This window comes from Puma concolor, chromosome C1 (genome assembly GCF_028749965.1).
Source record: "Puma concolor isolate L17-30 chromosome C1, mPumCon1.1.hap2, whole genome shotgun sequence".
Classification (NCBI taxonomy): Eukaryota; Metazoa; Chordata; class Mammalia; order Carnivora; family Felidae; genus Puma; species Puma concolor.
In genome coordinates this window covers 127,327,543-127,342,580 of record NC_141674.1, presented here as the reverse complement: position 1 = coordinate 127,342,580, position 15,038 = coordinate 127,327,543, and the positions used below count along the sequence as shown (strand labels likewise).

Genomic DNA, 15,038 nt, shown 5'->3' with positions numbered 1-15,038 from the left:
AAAGTCAAATTTCAAAATGGCAGCCTATGGCTAGAATGGACCTGTGATATATTTTGTTTGGCTTTCACAGCACTTAAAAAAGGGGTGGGAGGGAAATTTCACATAAAGTCTGCAGCTCTCTGGTTTCTCTTGACAATTAGAGAATCTAGCAGTATTAGATTATCCATCTGGAATGGACAACATCACCTGGGACTGGGTAATAATGGCTGTCCCTTTTGTTGGGGCACACAACTTCAGCTCACTACTGTCTATCTGCCCCACTTCATCCATTTATGTGATCTGCTTTGATGCTGGACACATGGGAGCTTTTGGCTTCAACTTCAAGCTGTGGTGGTGGGTGGGGTTTTTGGTAAGAGGACAACTAGGTTTTATACTACCTAGTATATCCCATCTATGATCTACTCCATGTTTGAGCTCAAACAACTGTTGGGAGACAATTATACGTGAATTTTTAACATGTCTGCACAGTCCAAGCTTTATGACCAAAAAGCGGTAGGAAACTAGGTTAAAAGATGATTGAGTGATAAACATGTCTTAGAAATTAGAGTTCGTTTATTGTTCCAGAGAGATTCAGACATTTATTTCCTCAGGAGCTGTTCGCTTACATTCTAGAGTTATAAAACCCAGAGACACATTTCCCCTCTCTCCAGGAAATATTTGCTTACATTTCATAGTAAAGGTCTCTTTCTTGGGAAAGAGGGATAGGTTGGAGTGCCAATCACTTGGTATAATTTCTAAGCCTCATAATTTCAGGGTTCACTCCTGTGGTGGTTCCCCACAGGTAGACATCTGGTGCCCATTGTGTTGCCCTGTGGGGATTTGCGGTGTGCTTCAGATTCTGTGTCTCCCTCTTTCTGCTCCCCTGCCCCCAGCTTGCACTCTGTCTTGCTCCAAAATAAATAAATACTAAGAAAAATAAAAAAATAAATATAAACATAATTATGAATATGAATGTAAGTACAAACATAAACATATGTACATAAATGTTATATATATAATATACATTTGCAGTCTACCTTTGACCAATGTGGGAAATGGGGACACTGACCCCGTGCAGTAGAAAATCCATGTGTAACTTAACTACTACTGTTAACTAGAAGTCTAATCCATAACATAAACAGTCAAGTAACACATATTTTGTATGTTACATGTTTTATATACTGTATTCTTACAATAAAGTAAGCTAGAGGAAAGAAAATGTTATTAAGAAAATGAAAATACATTTACAGTACTTATTTATCAGTATAGTAAGTACTTATAAAATACTTACAAATGTATTGTATTTATCAAAAAAAATCCACATGTAAGTGGATGCATGCAGTTCAAATCTGTGTTGTTCAAGGGTCAACTGTATATAAAAACATTATAGTGGTGCCTAGGTGGTTCATTCAGTTAAGCTTCTGGCTCTTGATGTCAGCTCAGGTCACTATCTCACAGTTCGTGAATTCGAACCCCTGCTGGGGATTCTTTCTCCCTCCCTTTCTGCCCCTCCATGTCTGTCTGTCTGTCTGTCTGTCTTTCTCTCAAATAAATAACTAAACTTAAAAAAAAAGACATTATATATAAAACAACAACCCCCTTCAGTGGCAGTAGCCTAAAGTTTTGTGTAATCATTCCATGCCCAACTCCATATGGATTACAACAGGAAAAAATTAATTTTGACTTTTCCTCAGACCTTAGCACCAACATCACGATCACTCCATCTCCAAACTCTGGCTTAAGGCTGGCTGTGTTCACTCTACTACTAAGAATATCTAATTATTTTATTTTTTCTTGTTATAGAGTTTTCTACTCCTGATATGAAGTATAGTAGCCGAAGAATTGAGGTAAGATTAGTTTTAGCATTTCTGACTTAAGAATTAAAACCAAGAACTTTGTTGTCTTTGATAGAGACAAACTCTATCAAAGAACTCAGAACCAAAATCCTCAGCAGCTTAGCTTGGAAAACTATATAGTTTGTAGAGTCGCAAATAACTTCTGGGAGAGTGCTAGTTTGCCATTTATGTTTTTTTCCTGGGGTGTTTTCTGTTCTCTACATAATGAGGTGAGTAACTCTTTTAGACGTATTTTAATTTGTCTTCTCTTAGCATGTCTAGAAATTAGGTAAATTTTTTCCCTAGTGGTAGAAAGGTTTTCCTAATTGTCTCATTAGTAAGTACAGCTTTTGGAAATATTCCTGTGAACCTCTCGACTGTCTGTGTCTTCTGTATCCTATGAGCCTTTGAGAAAGTGCATGGGTCCTGCTTAGTGTTGTAAAGAGCAGTTTATTAGAGTTTATTAGCCTTAAAAAAATAATAATGTCTGCTACTAGGGAGATGTTTTAGCACTGGCAGAATCTGTCTTTATTTCCAAAGTTATTTTTCAGTGATGGAAGAAAATCATCAAGGCAATAAAACTGGGGTATTGCACTGCATTTCACCTACTTCTAAATTTTTTTTTAATGTTTATTTTTTTTTGAGAGACAGAGTGTGAGCGGGGAAGGGGCAGAGAGAGAAAGACACAGAATCTGAAGAGGCTCCAGCTCTGAGCTGTCAGCACAGAGCCCAATGCAGGGCTCGAATTCACAAGCCATGAGATCATGACCTGAGGCGAAGCCAGACACTTAACCGACTGAGCCACCAAGGCGCCCCTCACCTACTTCTAATGCCTAGATCTCTAATGTCAGTTTCCTATTCTCTTACACACAGGTAGCAGTACAATGAAAATTGAACAGACAGCTCTCAATTACCACTCATGATCCATGCTCATAAATATTCTAATATAATTAGGTATCAAATCTGTATACATGGAAAAAGCCACAATGGAAAAAAAGCTTAAAGTTAGAGTTTATAGCTTAATGATCATAAAGCTGTATTTTATATATTGCATTACACTGACCTCTAGAGGTTAATGGTAACAAAAACCAACTTAATTTGAAAGTAGTTGGCAGACGAAGTAAAAACCATTCAGGGTTGCTAACTTTCAAGTGTATGATGTGGCATGTTTATGACCGCACCTCAACAAAACAATTCAGTAAAACAATATGGAGTAGTTGTGTTCCAGATACAAAATCTGAGTCTGTAAGCTAATGATCATTGTTAAGATAAATGTAACAAATTTTAAGCTGTTCTAAGTGGGAATTTTAAAAATCTTAGATCACTTCTATGGAAAGGAAAAAAATAAAATCCTCATCTTAAAATTTTAATGTTTACATTGTAGGGCCTTTATTTTAAATACATAAACATGAACCTATGTCTATAATAATCTTGGGTTTTATTTTTTATTTATTCAATTTTAAAAGATTTTATTTTTAGGTAATCTCTACACCCAATGTAGGGTTTGAATTCATGACCCCAAGATCAAGAGTCACATGCTCCACTGACTGAGTCAGCCAGGTGCCCCCCCAAATCTTGGTTTTTAGAAGTACAATTTTACCAAAAATACTGGGAATGAGGTTTTATTTTTTTTAATTGGGATCTCTAGGATAGCCTTGTACTTTGTTAAAGGCCTCCCTGAAAAGAATCTTAGAGGGGTGCCTGGGTGGCTCAGTTGGTTAAGTGACTGACTTTGGCTCAGGTCATGATCTCATGGTTTGTGAGTTCAAGCCCCACGTCGGGCTCTGTGCTGACAGCTCAGAGCCTGGAGCCTGCTTCAGATTCTGTGCCTGTCTCTCTGCCCATCCCCTGCTTGTGCTCTGTCTCTCCCCCCGCCAAAAAAAAAAATGTTAAAAAATTAAAAAAAAAAGAGAATCTTAGAATCCCTTTGAATTACTTTAAAAAAAAATTTTTTTTTTAACATTTATTTATTTTTGGGACAGAGAGAGACAGAGCATGAACGGGGGAGGGGCAGAGAGAGAGGGAGACACAGAATCGGAAACAGGCTCCAGGCTCCGAGCCATCAGCCCAGAGCCTGACGCGGGGCTCAAACTCACCGACCGCGAGATCGTGACCTGGCTGAAGTCGGACGCTTAACCGACTGAGCCACCCAGGCGCCCCTGAATTACTTTAAACCAATTAACATGACATGCATATATGTTTCTGCATTCATTAGCTTCTTCTCTTTCCTTTTAGTTCCCTCTGCCAGCATTGTCACTTTTGCCCATGAAACCTGGTCTTCATACTGCCCCCCAAGATCACATTGATCAAAAGGAGAGAGAAAAAAATATTCTGAACTTTGTATCTTTCAAACCTAAGCTCTCAGAGCCCAGAAGTCAATCTGATGAGGTTAAACCATTGAACAAGCAGCAGGAAGCTCCGTTTAAGGTGTTTGTGGATCAGACTCTCAGGTGCTCTGATAGCTCTATTTGGTCCAGAAACATGTGCTCTTTTTGGAAGGCTAACCATCACAGACAACATATGGAGATGGAGAACAGGAAATCCAAGGAAACAGAAGAAAGTGATAAAATTTCAATCTCTCACTTTGAAAAAGGACAATCTTTGGTGTCCTTTGAGAATTGTAAGGAACGCAGTTTTCCTACAGATAGGGAAGTGGATATTGACTACCTTGGTTGTGAAATGAGAAAAGCAGAAGAGAATTCTCAACATCTTTTATCAGGAAAGAAAGAGGGTTCAGTAGCCAGAAACTTGTTTACAGATTTTGAAGTTGGATGTAACATGCCAGTCAAGTTCCAAGAAGCCCAGCATTCAGAAATAATTCTAAGCCAGGATGAAGAGACTAGAAATGATAAAGCTGATTTAAAAAGTACTTCAGTACATAAAGGTGAAGCAGTTGAGCCAAATCATATTTTAGAAGAGTATACTGTACTTAAAAGTTTGTCCAATGTAGTCCCTGATGGCCCCACTGAAAAGATTCTGCAAGGTCCTAGATGCACAGAGACAAACATAAAAATGTCAATGGTGGAGGCAACCAAACCGGAAATGAATGGGATGGTGCCTCTTATCCACATCACTTTCCCTGGAGATGAAACTCCCAAGGAACCAGCAGTAGCCAAACCAAGCCTCCAAAAAAGAAAGGGCACTCTTCATAGCAACAATAGCTTCAATATTCTTGTACATCAAGAAAATGACCGACATAAGATGAAAACCCCCAGAAATAAGTTGGATTCAAAGACCAAGACCAGTAATAGGACACCCCAGAATTTCATGATTTCCATTGAAAGTTCCATTAAGCCTACCATACATAAAACCAGTATAAAAACTCCAGTTTTCCCTGCTTTGGGGCTTGTTGACCCCAGACCTTGGCAACCACCCAAGTTTCAAAGGAGAATGCCACAGATAGAAAAGAAGCAATCAACTTACCGGGCTCTGAAACCTAAAAAGCAATCTTTTCCTTGCATCGGTAAGAATTCAGGAATAAAAAAGTCTTCTGTTCCTCTCTCTGCTCAACCAACAGAGCCAAGACTAAATTACTTAGATCTTAAGTATAGTGACATGTTCAAAGAAATCAATTCAACTGCTAATGGTCCTGGAATCTATGAAATGTTTGGGACCCCTGTTTATTGTCACATGAGAGAGGCTGAACGTCATGAGAACAAATATTATCGAGAGATATGCTCAGCTCCATCTGGCAGATGTATTACCAATAAATGTCGATCTTCACACAGTGAGAGGAGCAGCAACAGCAGAACAAGATTTTCTCAGAAAAGACCACATGTTAAACCTGTAAAGGTTTCACTTGGCATTAAACAAAAGAACAAAATTTTAATTTCTAAAGAAAAGTGTTACAAGGCTGTAGGTAGCAACGTACAAGACATGGAAAATGGTGATGATATTTCAGGTTCACAGTGGCAGATAAAGTCTTCAGGAGATGACTTTCTCTCTTCTAATAATCAAGTTCAACCCTTGAACTCGGCTCTGCCTCGTGAGCAGTCCACTGAACAGAATGAAGTCATTCCTGTTTCAGATTTGTCCACTGTTGAAGAAGTCTCTATGGAAGAGTCTGCTGATGAAGGAGACATTTCTAACAATCAAATACTTGCCACAAGCCTCAGAGATCTACAGAAACTTGAAGAACTACATCACCAGACCCCATTTGTCCTTTCAGAAAACAGTTGGGCAATGCCCAGTGAGAAGAATTCCAATAAGCATGTACTGCAAGAAAAGCAGAATACAGCATCGCTTGTTAAAATAGATGCCAACCAAATTTTAACTAATGATGTAGGGTTTGAAAGTGTTTTAGGTAAGTCTGAGAGACTTTTGAGTTTCTCTTTCCAAGAGAAACAACAGAGTGCATCTTCCCAAGCATATCAACATTGGGCACATTCTTTGGATCATGATAGTTTAGCTAATGAATCAATTACATATCAAACATTTGGACAAACTTTAAATTATGCAAATTCAATTTCGCAAGGAATTCTAGATTCTGTAAAGAATGAAGAATTGACGGATGAACTATTAGGATGTCTAGCTGCAGAACTATTAGCTCTTGATGAGAGAGGTAACACCTCTTGCCAAATAATGGCAAGTGAAACAGATCCTGAAAATCTAAATCTTGTCTTCAGTAGGAGAGGACAAACCACACAAGAATTGGGCGGAGAGACAACGAATGTTAAAATACAGGTTGGTATAATTAGAATCACTGATTCATTAGGGGCAGGAAGGGACCTCAGAGACAGTCTGGTTCAAACTCCTAACTTTCAAACAAGGAGTCAAAAACCCTAAACAGCTAAGAGTTTTGGCAAGGTCTCACTGTCCAGTTGCAAGTTTGGAATCCAGTTTATTTGACTTGCAGGCTAAGATGTTTTCATTATGCCACCTTGATTCTGGAGTTCAGCTAGCCTAACACTGCAAATGGAATCACATTGGATACATTAATATATAAAAACTATTTATTTAAAGTAGGTTCATATTTTATTCGGTGAAGATGTTTTCAATTAATAAATAGCAGAGAGGTAATTATGGGGAAAGTATTGTTCTAGGTGGTATGTGAGATAGAAAGAACTGAATGTAGCCCCTGGAGTAGATCACCACCTAATTCCAAAAAACATATGAAGACATGAAATATGAAAACTTTAACACAGAAATATCATTGGTGCCTACTGTGTTGCTGGCGCTGGGCTAAGAACTAGAACAAGACTTAGCCATTGTTCTGAAGGAAGATAAGCGACAATCCTGAAAAATGTTTAAAAAATTTTTTTGGCATGGAAGTGGGCATGGGGAAGAAGAATAGCAACAGATCATTGGGATCATTGTTTTGTTGGTTTCAGTTCTCACTGAAATACTTGAGCCTCCTGTCCTATTCAAATTTTAAAGACAGAAACATAGGCTTAGCTGAAATATCATCTACTGATTCAGGCTGTATCACACTGTATCACGGTCAGGAACAGTTATTTTAGATAGTTTATCTAAGGATACGTAAAGTATATAGTTATATCATAGCCAGGTTTATTGAGAACTTACCATGTAGGAGCGAGGGATTTTATACTGTCTTCTTTATGTGCTTCAGAACAGCTCTATGAGATAACTAAAGGTAATAACAAGTCCCAATTTTGCAGATGAGAAATTTGAGGCTTAGAAAGTTACAGTCAGTGAGTGGTGGGACCACACCCTTAATCACGACACAGTGAGATTGTTCTTTGTCCTGAAATATCAGCCTTGTCCTTATGGTGAATTTGGTCTCTCCTGGGGGTAGAGAGTGATCCCTGGAGGCCTCCAGGCTTGGGTAGGAAATGGGGATATGTGTGTGCACACCTGTGTGTCAGAGATGAATCTACCACTCTGTCATTTTAAATTTAAGAAAAGCTAACAAGCTAGTAAATGTCATCAGCCTGTAACCTCATCCTACAATGATGGAGTCAAAACTGACTTTTTACAGCCTTTTCCTCCCTAAGAAGTCCTTAAAATTTAGTTGGGATAGAAACAATGAAAGGATGGGGAAGAGGAACCCAAATGGCCCTTTCTTTCATGATGAAGGAGAGGCCCTGCAGGAAGTCTTGCTTCCAATGGTCTTCACCATGTCTCTATGTCACCATCATTTATTTTTTATTTATTTATTAAAAAAAATTTTTTTTCAACGTTTATTTATTTTTGGGAGAGAGAGAGACAGAGCATGAACGGGGGAGGGGCAGAGAGAGAGGGAGACACAGAATCGGAAACAGGCTCCAGGCTCTGAGCCATCAGCCCAGAGCCTGACGCGGGGCTCGAACTCACGGACTGCGAGATCGTGACCTGGCTGAAGTCGGACGCTTAACCGACTGCGCCACCCAGGCGCCCCACCATCATTTATTTTTAAGAACTTGTAGAAGAGATCAAAGCAAAGCAGTTTGATCCAATCAACCAATTGGAAAACATGGTCTAAGTTCTTCAAAGAGATATTTGTTGAGAAGCAGGGCTTCTCAAAGTTTCCTGTGAAGGCAAATCGCTTGGGGATCATATTGAAATGTAGACACTGGTTCAGTATGTCTGGGGCCCGAGATTCTGCATGTCTAACAAGCTCCTATGTGATGTTGGTACACCTGTCTGCAGATTCTCCTTTGAATAGCAAGGGTCTAGAAGACCATAGATCTGTGTATTACAGCTAGTCTTGATCACTAGACCTGCTCATTGTGGCTGTGTGTTTGTGTGTGTGGGAGAGAGAGGGTGAAAGAGTATATATATGTATGTTTGTGTATAAGTGTATATATATGTATGTATATAGGCGTGTGTGTGTGTGTGTGTTTGATTCTATGTGTTGTGGAAATAATTGAAGAACAAGGTTATTCAGAACTTAACTATAGCAAAAAAGTCAGCCACCATCACTTGTGTTTGGCAGAGACTCAAAGGCAGGCAGAGGAGTGGGCAAGATTCTTGGCAGGAAAAAGGGAAGCCTTCACTATGCCCTGATTGGAGGCTGTAGGCATGGGGAAGCTGTAGGCAGGCTAACAAGTGGCATCCTATATGATTAGTTATGCATATCTGGCTTTGTCTAGTTGGTCCCAAGTTAGAAGAAAGTAAGACTCTACTCTTTAGCCCTTTTTCCCCATCCCAATGACTCAGAGTTTAATGGTGACTTTTCTTTTTTTCTCATTGTCCCAGAGATATAGTAATGGGTTCAGGATATATGACAAGGACAAGAAATTTCTCAACTCAAATGAAACGAAGACATTTTCTGAAAATAGTTTAAAGTATGAAGAATCTATCCTGTGGACTAAGGGAGAGGTCCTTGGGAAGGGAGCCTATGGCACAGTAAGTTAAATGGGAAACATGATGAAATCCCAATCCCCACTTCTTCTTGACCTACCTTTTCCTCCCTAATCCTCTTGTGCACCCTTCACAAGCTCTATGCTCTTCTACTTGAAACTCTTTCAGTTGGAAATAACAGGAAACTCAATCCAAACTGGCCCAGGGAAAAGGATATTCACTGTTTTATGTAACTGAAGGGTCTGGAGTAGGTCTGGCTACTACTAAATACATTAGATAGTATTTACATGCATCAGTTACAAGAAGACTGATCCCCAAAGAAGATAGGTTATGTTTCTAGCTGGGGACATATCAGCAAGAAGGTGGGAAGACATGAAACCACTGAAAATGCATGATGGGGTCACTGACAAGTTCCCCAGTTCTGCCTTCCTCTCTCTCCTTAGAGCTTTGGCACTGAAACAGCCCTATTTCATTTATTTGGTGAGCAATTTTGCCATTGTAGTCATGTAGATATCTGTGAGGGATAATTACCCCAGTTTTATAGATGAGAAAAACTGAAGTCAAAATGATTATACAACTTACCCAAATTTACACAGCTGGGGAATGGTAAAGCCAGAATTCTAACCAGTCCAGGCCACTGAACTCCAAGCCATTATGATATCCATTCACCATGCTGCTCATCCCCGTTTTGGCCTCACTGAAACACTGACTTTGCTTAAGTACTTTGCATTTATGTAGGGATGAATCAACTTAGAGAAAGACAGGGTTTGGGAGGAGAAGGGAAAGACAAGTGTCACCTGAGGCATTTTGTGAACAAGTTCTATCATTTATATTTAATAATAAGGTTTGCTTCTAGGTATATTGTGGTCTTACTAGCCAAGGACAGCTAATAGCTGTAAAACAGGTGGCTTTGGATACCTCTGATAAATTAGCTACTGAAAAAGAATACCGGAAGCTACAGGAAGAAGTAGATTTGCTCAAAGCACTGAAACATGTCAACATTGTGGCCTATCTGGGGACATGCTTGGAAGAGAACATCGTAAGCATTTTCATGGAATTTGTTCCTGGTGGCTCAATTTCTAGTATTATAAGCCGTTTTGGGCCATTGCCTGAAATGGTTTTCTGTAAATATACAAGACAAATTCTGCAAGGTGTTGCTTATCTCCATGAGAACTGTGTGGTGCATCGAGATATCAAAGGAAACAATGTTATGCTCATGCCAACTGGAATAATAAAGCTAATTGACTTTGGCTGTGCCAAGCGTTTGGCTTGGGCTGGCATAAATGGCACCCACAGTGACATGCTTAAGTCCATGCATGGGACTCCATATTGGATGGCCCCGGAAGTCATCAATGAGTCTGGATATGGAAGGAAGTCAGATATCTGGAGCATTGGCTGCACCGTGTTTGAGATGGCCACAGGGAAGCCTCCACTGGCTTCCATGGACAGGATGGCAGCCATGTTTTACATTGGAGCACACCGAGGGCTAATGCCTCCTTTACCAGAACACTTCTCAGAAAATGCAGTGGACTTTGTGCGTGTGTGCCTGACCAGGTAAGAAACTGAAAACAGGAGGAAGAGAAATCCCCAGAGATTCCAAGATTGCTGACATTTCCCCCTGAAATTTATGGCCCACCAAAAAGGCAAGTAGGGAGTGATTTTGATGATTAGCTATATTGGGTGATTGTGCTCCTCGTTGCATCAGGGTATGGGGGCAATGCTTCAGGTAGGAGGTGCCTCAATTAAATGTTTGACAGTACTTATCAGGGACAGATAATACTTCCCCAAATCAATGGGAGCATGAACATGGCTATGAGAGGGACATCTTCCCAGGGACTGGTCATGGTGAAATGACATTGCCTGTCCTTAAGTTTCCCTTTCCTGAGCTACCTTCCCTCTCAGAGAACCAGTGTCTCATTTCCTTCCTAAAACCAGCTCTCAGGAAAGTATGTGAGAAATTCATTCATATTGAGGGATTGATATGAATCAATTGATCGATGACTGGAAAATTTAATGTATTGGTCCTCCTGCCCCCAAAATACTTGCATTTAAAATGAAGGGAAACATTTTGACCCAAAGGAACAAATCTCTAATTGAAGCTTTTCATGCATTAAGTGTGGAGAGTATTTGGGGAAGCAGAAAAGGCCCAGAAAGTTGCTTGTTTTTTCCTGTTCGGATGCTCCCTAGTATCTATGGAATAAAATTTTGGGTAAAATGTTAGAAGGGACCTTAGAGATTACCCACTCGTGTGGTTTTCAAACTTTTCTTAGACAAGTACTCTTTACTCACATGAGATTTTAATTCAAAGTAGAGAGATGACTCTGGTTAAAGTATGACTGTATGTGTATGATGAGGGAGAGAGCTAAACAGTAGGGTGGAAGGGGGGTGTGGAGCCCACCCACCTGGCCTCTATGCACCTAGTGAGGCTCAACATTTAGTGTACGTACAAGGTGAGGACAGCCTGAGACCTAAACACAATTCTTGCTTTCTGGGACATGTGCTTTCTTATTCCTGGATGAAAAATTCTAGTGCCTCTCAACTCCCAAAATGGGTTTTTCTCTTAATGAATCTCAGAACCTGCAGTTCTCCCTGTCTGTTGACAAATGTGCTTCTCTCTTTCAGATTCTGTTTCTCTCTCCCAGATGTGTGTCAGAGTGTCCTGGTTGATTTCAGGGGATCATATAGGCCAAGGCAGGAATACATACTTCATACTCCAGTTCTGGGTATTCCTAGATGTAGATATGTTCCAGCATGGATTGTGTGGACAGAGCCCCAGGCACAGAGCTGCCCCCTGCTCACCCAAAGAAACCTCACAAGAGGGGTGCCTGGATGGCTCAGTCGGTTGGGCGACCGACTTCGGCTCAGGTCATGATCTCGCAGTCCGTGAGTTCAAGCCCCACATCGGGCTCTGTGCTGACAGCTCACAGCCTGGAGCCTGTTTCAGATTCTGTGTCTCCCTCTCTCTCTGACCCTCCCCTGTTCATGCTCTCTGTCTCAAAAATAAATAAATGTATATATAAAAAAAAAAAACCTCACAAGAGACATAAAGGTGTTAGAAATGTCATATGAACCAGTACTAGTTTTAGAATTGGTCTTAGCTCTTAAGACTACTATAGTTGCTATGTTCTGAATTGAACAGTTCTCTATTGAGCCATAGAAAATACATTTCATTTTCTTTCCAGTTGTCACCTGTCTCTCTCTCTCTCTCTCTCTCACACACACACACACACACACACACACACACACAGCTTTAAAGAGAAAGTGTGAAATCTTTATGACTTTCCTTTTTAAATTTTTATTTTTTTTATTTTTTTTTATTTTATAGGGGAGATTTGACCATTGGGTCTTTCATGTCCTCTCCACAGATAGGAGTGAAACAAAGGCTAACGCTGGTTTGCATCTTGTTTGTGTATCTATGTCCATAGGTGTTATCCGTGTGAGATGTTTTCTCTACTTCAGGATGCTATTGCGAACACCAGTTTGTAAACGAGCTCCGTTTAATGTGTTTCAAGGCAAGCTCTTGTAAACATTGGGCATTCTAACACTCAGGAAGATCAGAACAAACCCAAATGTTTTTCACATTCACGTGAACGGTGTGTGTGTGTGTGTAGGTGTATGACTTTCCTTTTGAACCACTGCTTCATTAACTAATACACAACTCACACCACTAAGGATCAATTAATAGGGTTGTTGTGAGGGTTAAGTGAACTGGTATATGTAAATTACTTAGAGTATGGGGCACATAATTAGGGCTCGGCAGTTAATACTACTTGGGAGAATACTAATACATCTTACCTAATTAGTGTCACATACAAGCGTAAAATTATCTTTTGAAATTCTATGGAAAAGACCCTAAGGACTCTAGAATCTTGCCCTATGGCAGTATTCCTTGGATGTCTGGATAGTCAGAAATAAAGTGGGGGCAAGGCATTCTTAAAGATTCAGAAGTATAGATGACTAGGTACTGAGAAGGAACAAGGACTGAATAGAACAAATGAATAGAACAGAAATGAACTTTGGGGAGCAGTAAGAACTTTGAGTGGGGGTATTCCTATGGGCAGGTTGAAAGTTCTGGGAAGTCAGGCCAAGTGGTTTGGCTTTGTTGCAGTAGGCAGCAAAGAGCAGGGGACTGTAACGAGTTTGGGAAAGATCATGCCATAAAGAAGGTGGCCTTTGGGAAAGCAGGTCAGAAGGCAGTGTATTAAGGACCTCAAATGGAGGCTGCTTGAGACTAGAAGGCCATGCAGGAATCAAGAGCTTTGTGGTTGAAGCAGTGGGAACTGTAAAGAGAAGAGTTCCAAAACATTCCAGGGGAAGGGGAATCAGGACTTGGTGATGAGGCACGATGAGGCTGCATAGTTTTGAGTATGGATAATGGAAGAAATAATCGAAAGTTGTGAAAGGGGAGCAGGGGAGGGAATTGAAGACAATCCACCACTTAAAGAAATGTTTTGTGAGAGAGAGAGAGAGAGAGAGAGAGAGAGAGAACAGGCATGCGGGTGTGTGGCAAAGGGAGAGGGATTGGGAGAGAGTATCCCAAGCAGGCTCCATGCTCAGTGCTGAACCCCACATGGGGCTTGATCTCAGGAACTGTGAGATCATGACCTGAACCAAGATCAAGAGTCAGGCGCTTAACTGACTGAGCCACCCAGGTGCCCCAGAGGATCCACCATTTAAGGAAACATTCGAAGCTGTGGAATTGGGAGTCCAGGAAAGCAAGTAAGATTGGAGGTGCACATTTAGAAATCCTGAGGTTTGTAGCTATAGTCGTGAACCATTTAAGAGGGCATAGGAAAATGTTTTTGAAAATGCTCAGAGAAGTAACAACCTTCATGGCATTAAGTCTAGCACATGGCTGAAGGAAAGAAAGGAGGGAAGGGAGTTGTCCCAAGGCGGGAGAACCAAGAGAAGTTTTCCCGAAGTCTATGCAGAGACTGTTTTGGAAGGAGAGGTTAGTGAATGCTTCAAATGCTACTACAGAGATGACAAGGAGGATGAACTCATTTAATGAGAGTATCATGGTAAATTTTAAGGGGCAATTTCTAGAGTGCAGTGGGACAGAGAGTAAGTAAGGATTTAGGATAATGAAGGTTGAAAAAAAGCCACTGGGTTTGGCTACATAAAGGAAAAGATTTTTGGAGAGAGGAGAGATTTCTGCATATTTTCAAGACAAAAGAAAGGGCCTCCACAAGGGGAGCTTTTATTTCAAAATGACTTATAGTCACTTTATTTTTATGTCCATTTTCACCTGGGCTATTCCTGGTATTAGTCCTCCTCGCACAAATTATCAAAAGATAGTCAATTTAGCCAGAATAATGCCTTTCAAGTAGGTCATTGCAGGTAACTATTAACTGGTTCACTGGTTCATTGAGTAGTTCATTGGCAAAAGTTTAATTTCTTGAGGAAAAATAACCTAAACCAAAATAGTACTGTCTTCCATTATTTTATGCTCATCCAAGAGGGCCCCAAATGGGATTATTTCAATTAATCACCAAAATGCATTTAAATGTCTACTTCTTAAAGGCTATTTTTTTTAATGTTTATTTTTGAGAGAGAGAGAGGGTTGGAGAGGGGCAGAGAAAGAAGGGTACAGAGGATCCAAAGTGGGCTCTGTGCTGACAGAAGACCGATGCGCATGGGGCTCAAACTCACAAATTGTGGGGGCATTACCTGAGCCGAAGTCAAGATGCTTAACCGAGTCACCCAGGCATCCCTGCTTTTTAAAGGCTTTTCAATTCTGGATTCCAGTGCCTCTCCATTTTAAAAGTAAATTTAATGCTAATTAAAGGCACATTAAACTGTACACCCAAAAGTGAGAATTTTACTGTGTAAGTTATACCCCAAATCGAACAATAGTAAAATGTAAAGTAGGGACTAGTTTTTAATCATAACAACTACTTTTTGAGCTATTACTGTGTGCCAGACACTGTTCAAAACCTGTATGTACATTATTTAATTCTCCAAAGAATTGTTATTGTTATC

At 40.2% G+C, this 15,038-nt stretch overlaps 1 protein-coding gene across 3 annotated transcripts in view; it reads left to right on the top strand.

The window, feature by feature from the left end:
* Positions 1-15,038, top strand: part of MAP3K19 (mitogen-activated protein kinase kinase kinase 19) — a 75,129-nt gene that overhangs the window by 59,303 nt on the left and 788 nt on the right. For 2 of the 3 annotated variants that reach the window (XM_025935176.2, XM_086715192.1), the window contains exons 12-15: positions 1,783-1,826; positions 4,050-6,497; positions 8,952-9,101; positions 9,913-10,610. In XM_025935176.2, coding sequence (XP_025790961.2) covers positions 1,783-1,826; positions 4,050-6,497; positions 8,952-9,101; positions 9,913-10,610 — 3,340 coding nt within the window. The remainder of the gene's footprint in view (positions 1-1,782; positions 1,827-4,049; positions 6,498-8,951; positions 9,102-9,912; positions 10,611-15,038) is intronic. The other variant, XM_086715193.1, reaches the window with a different exon arrangement.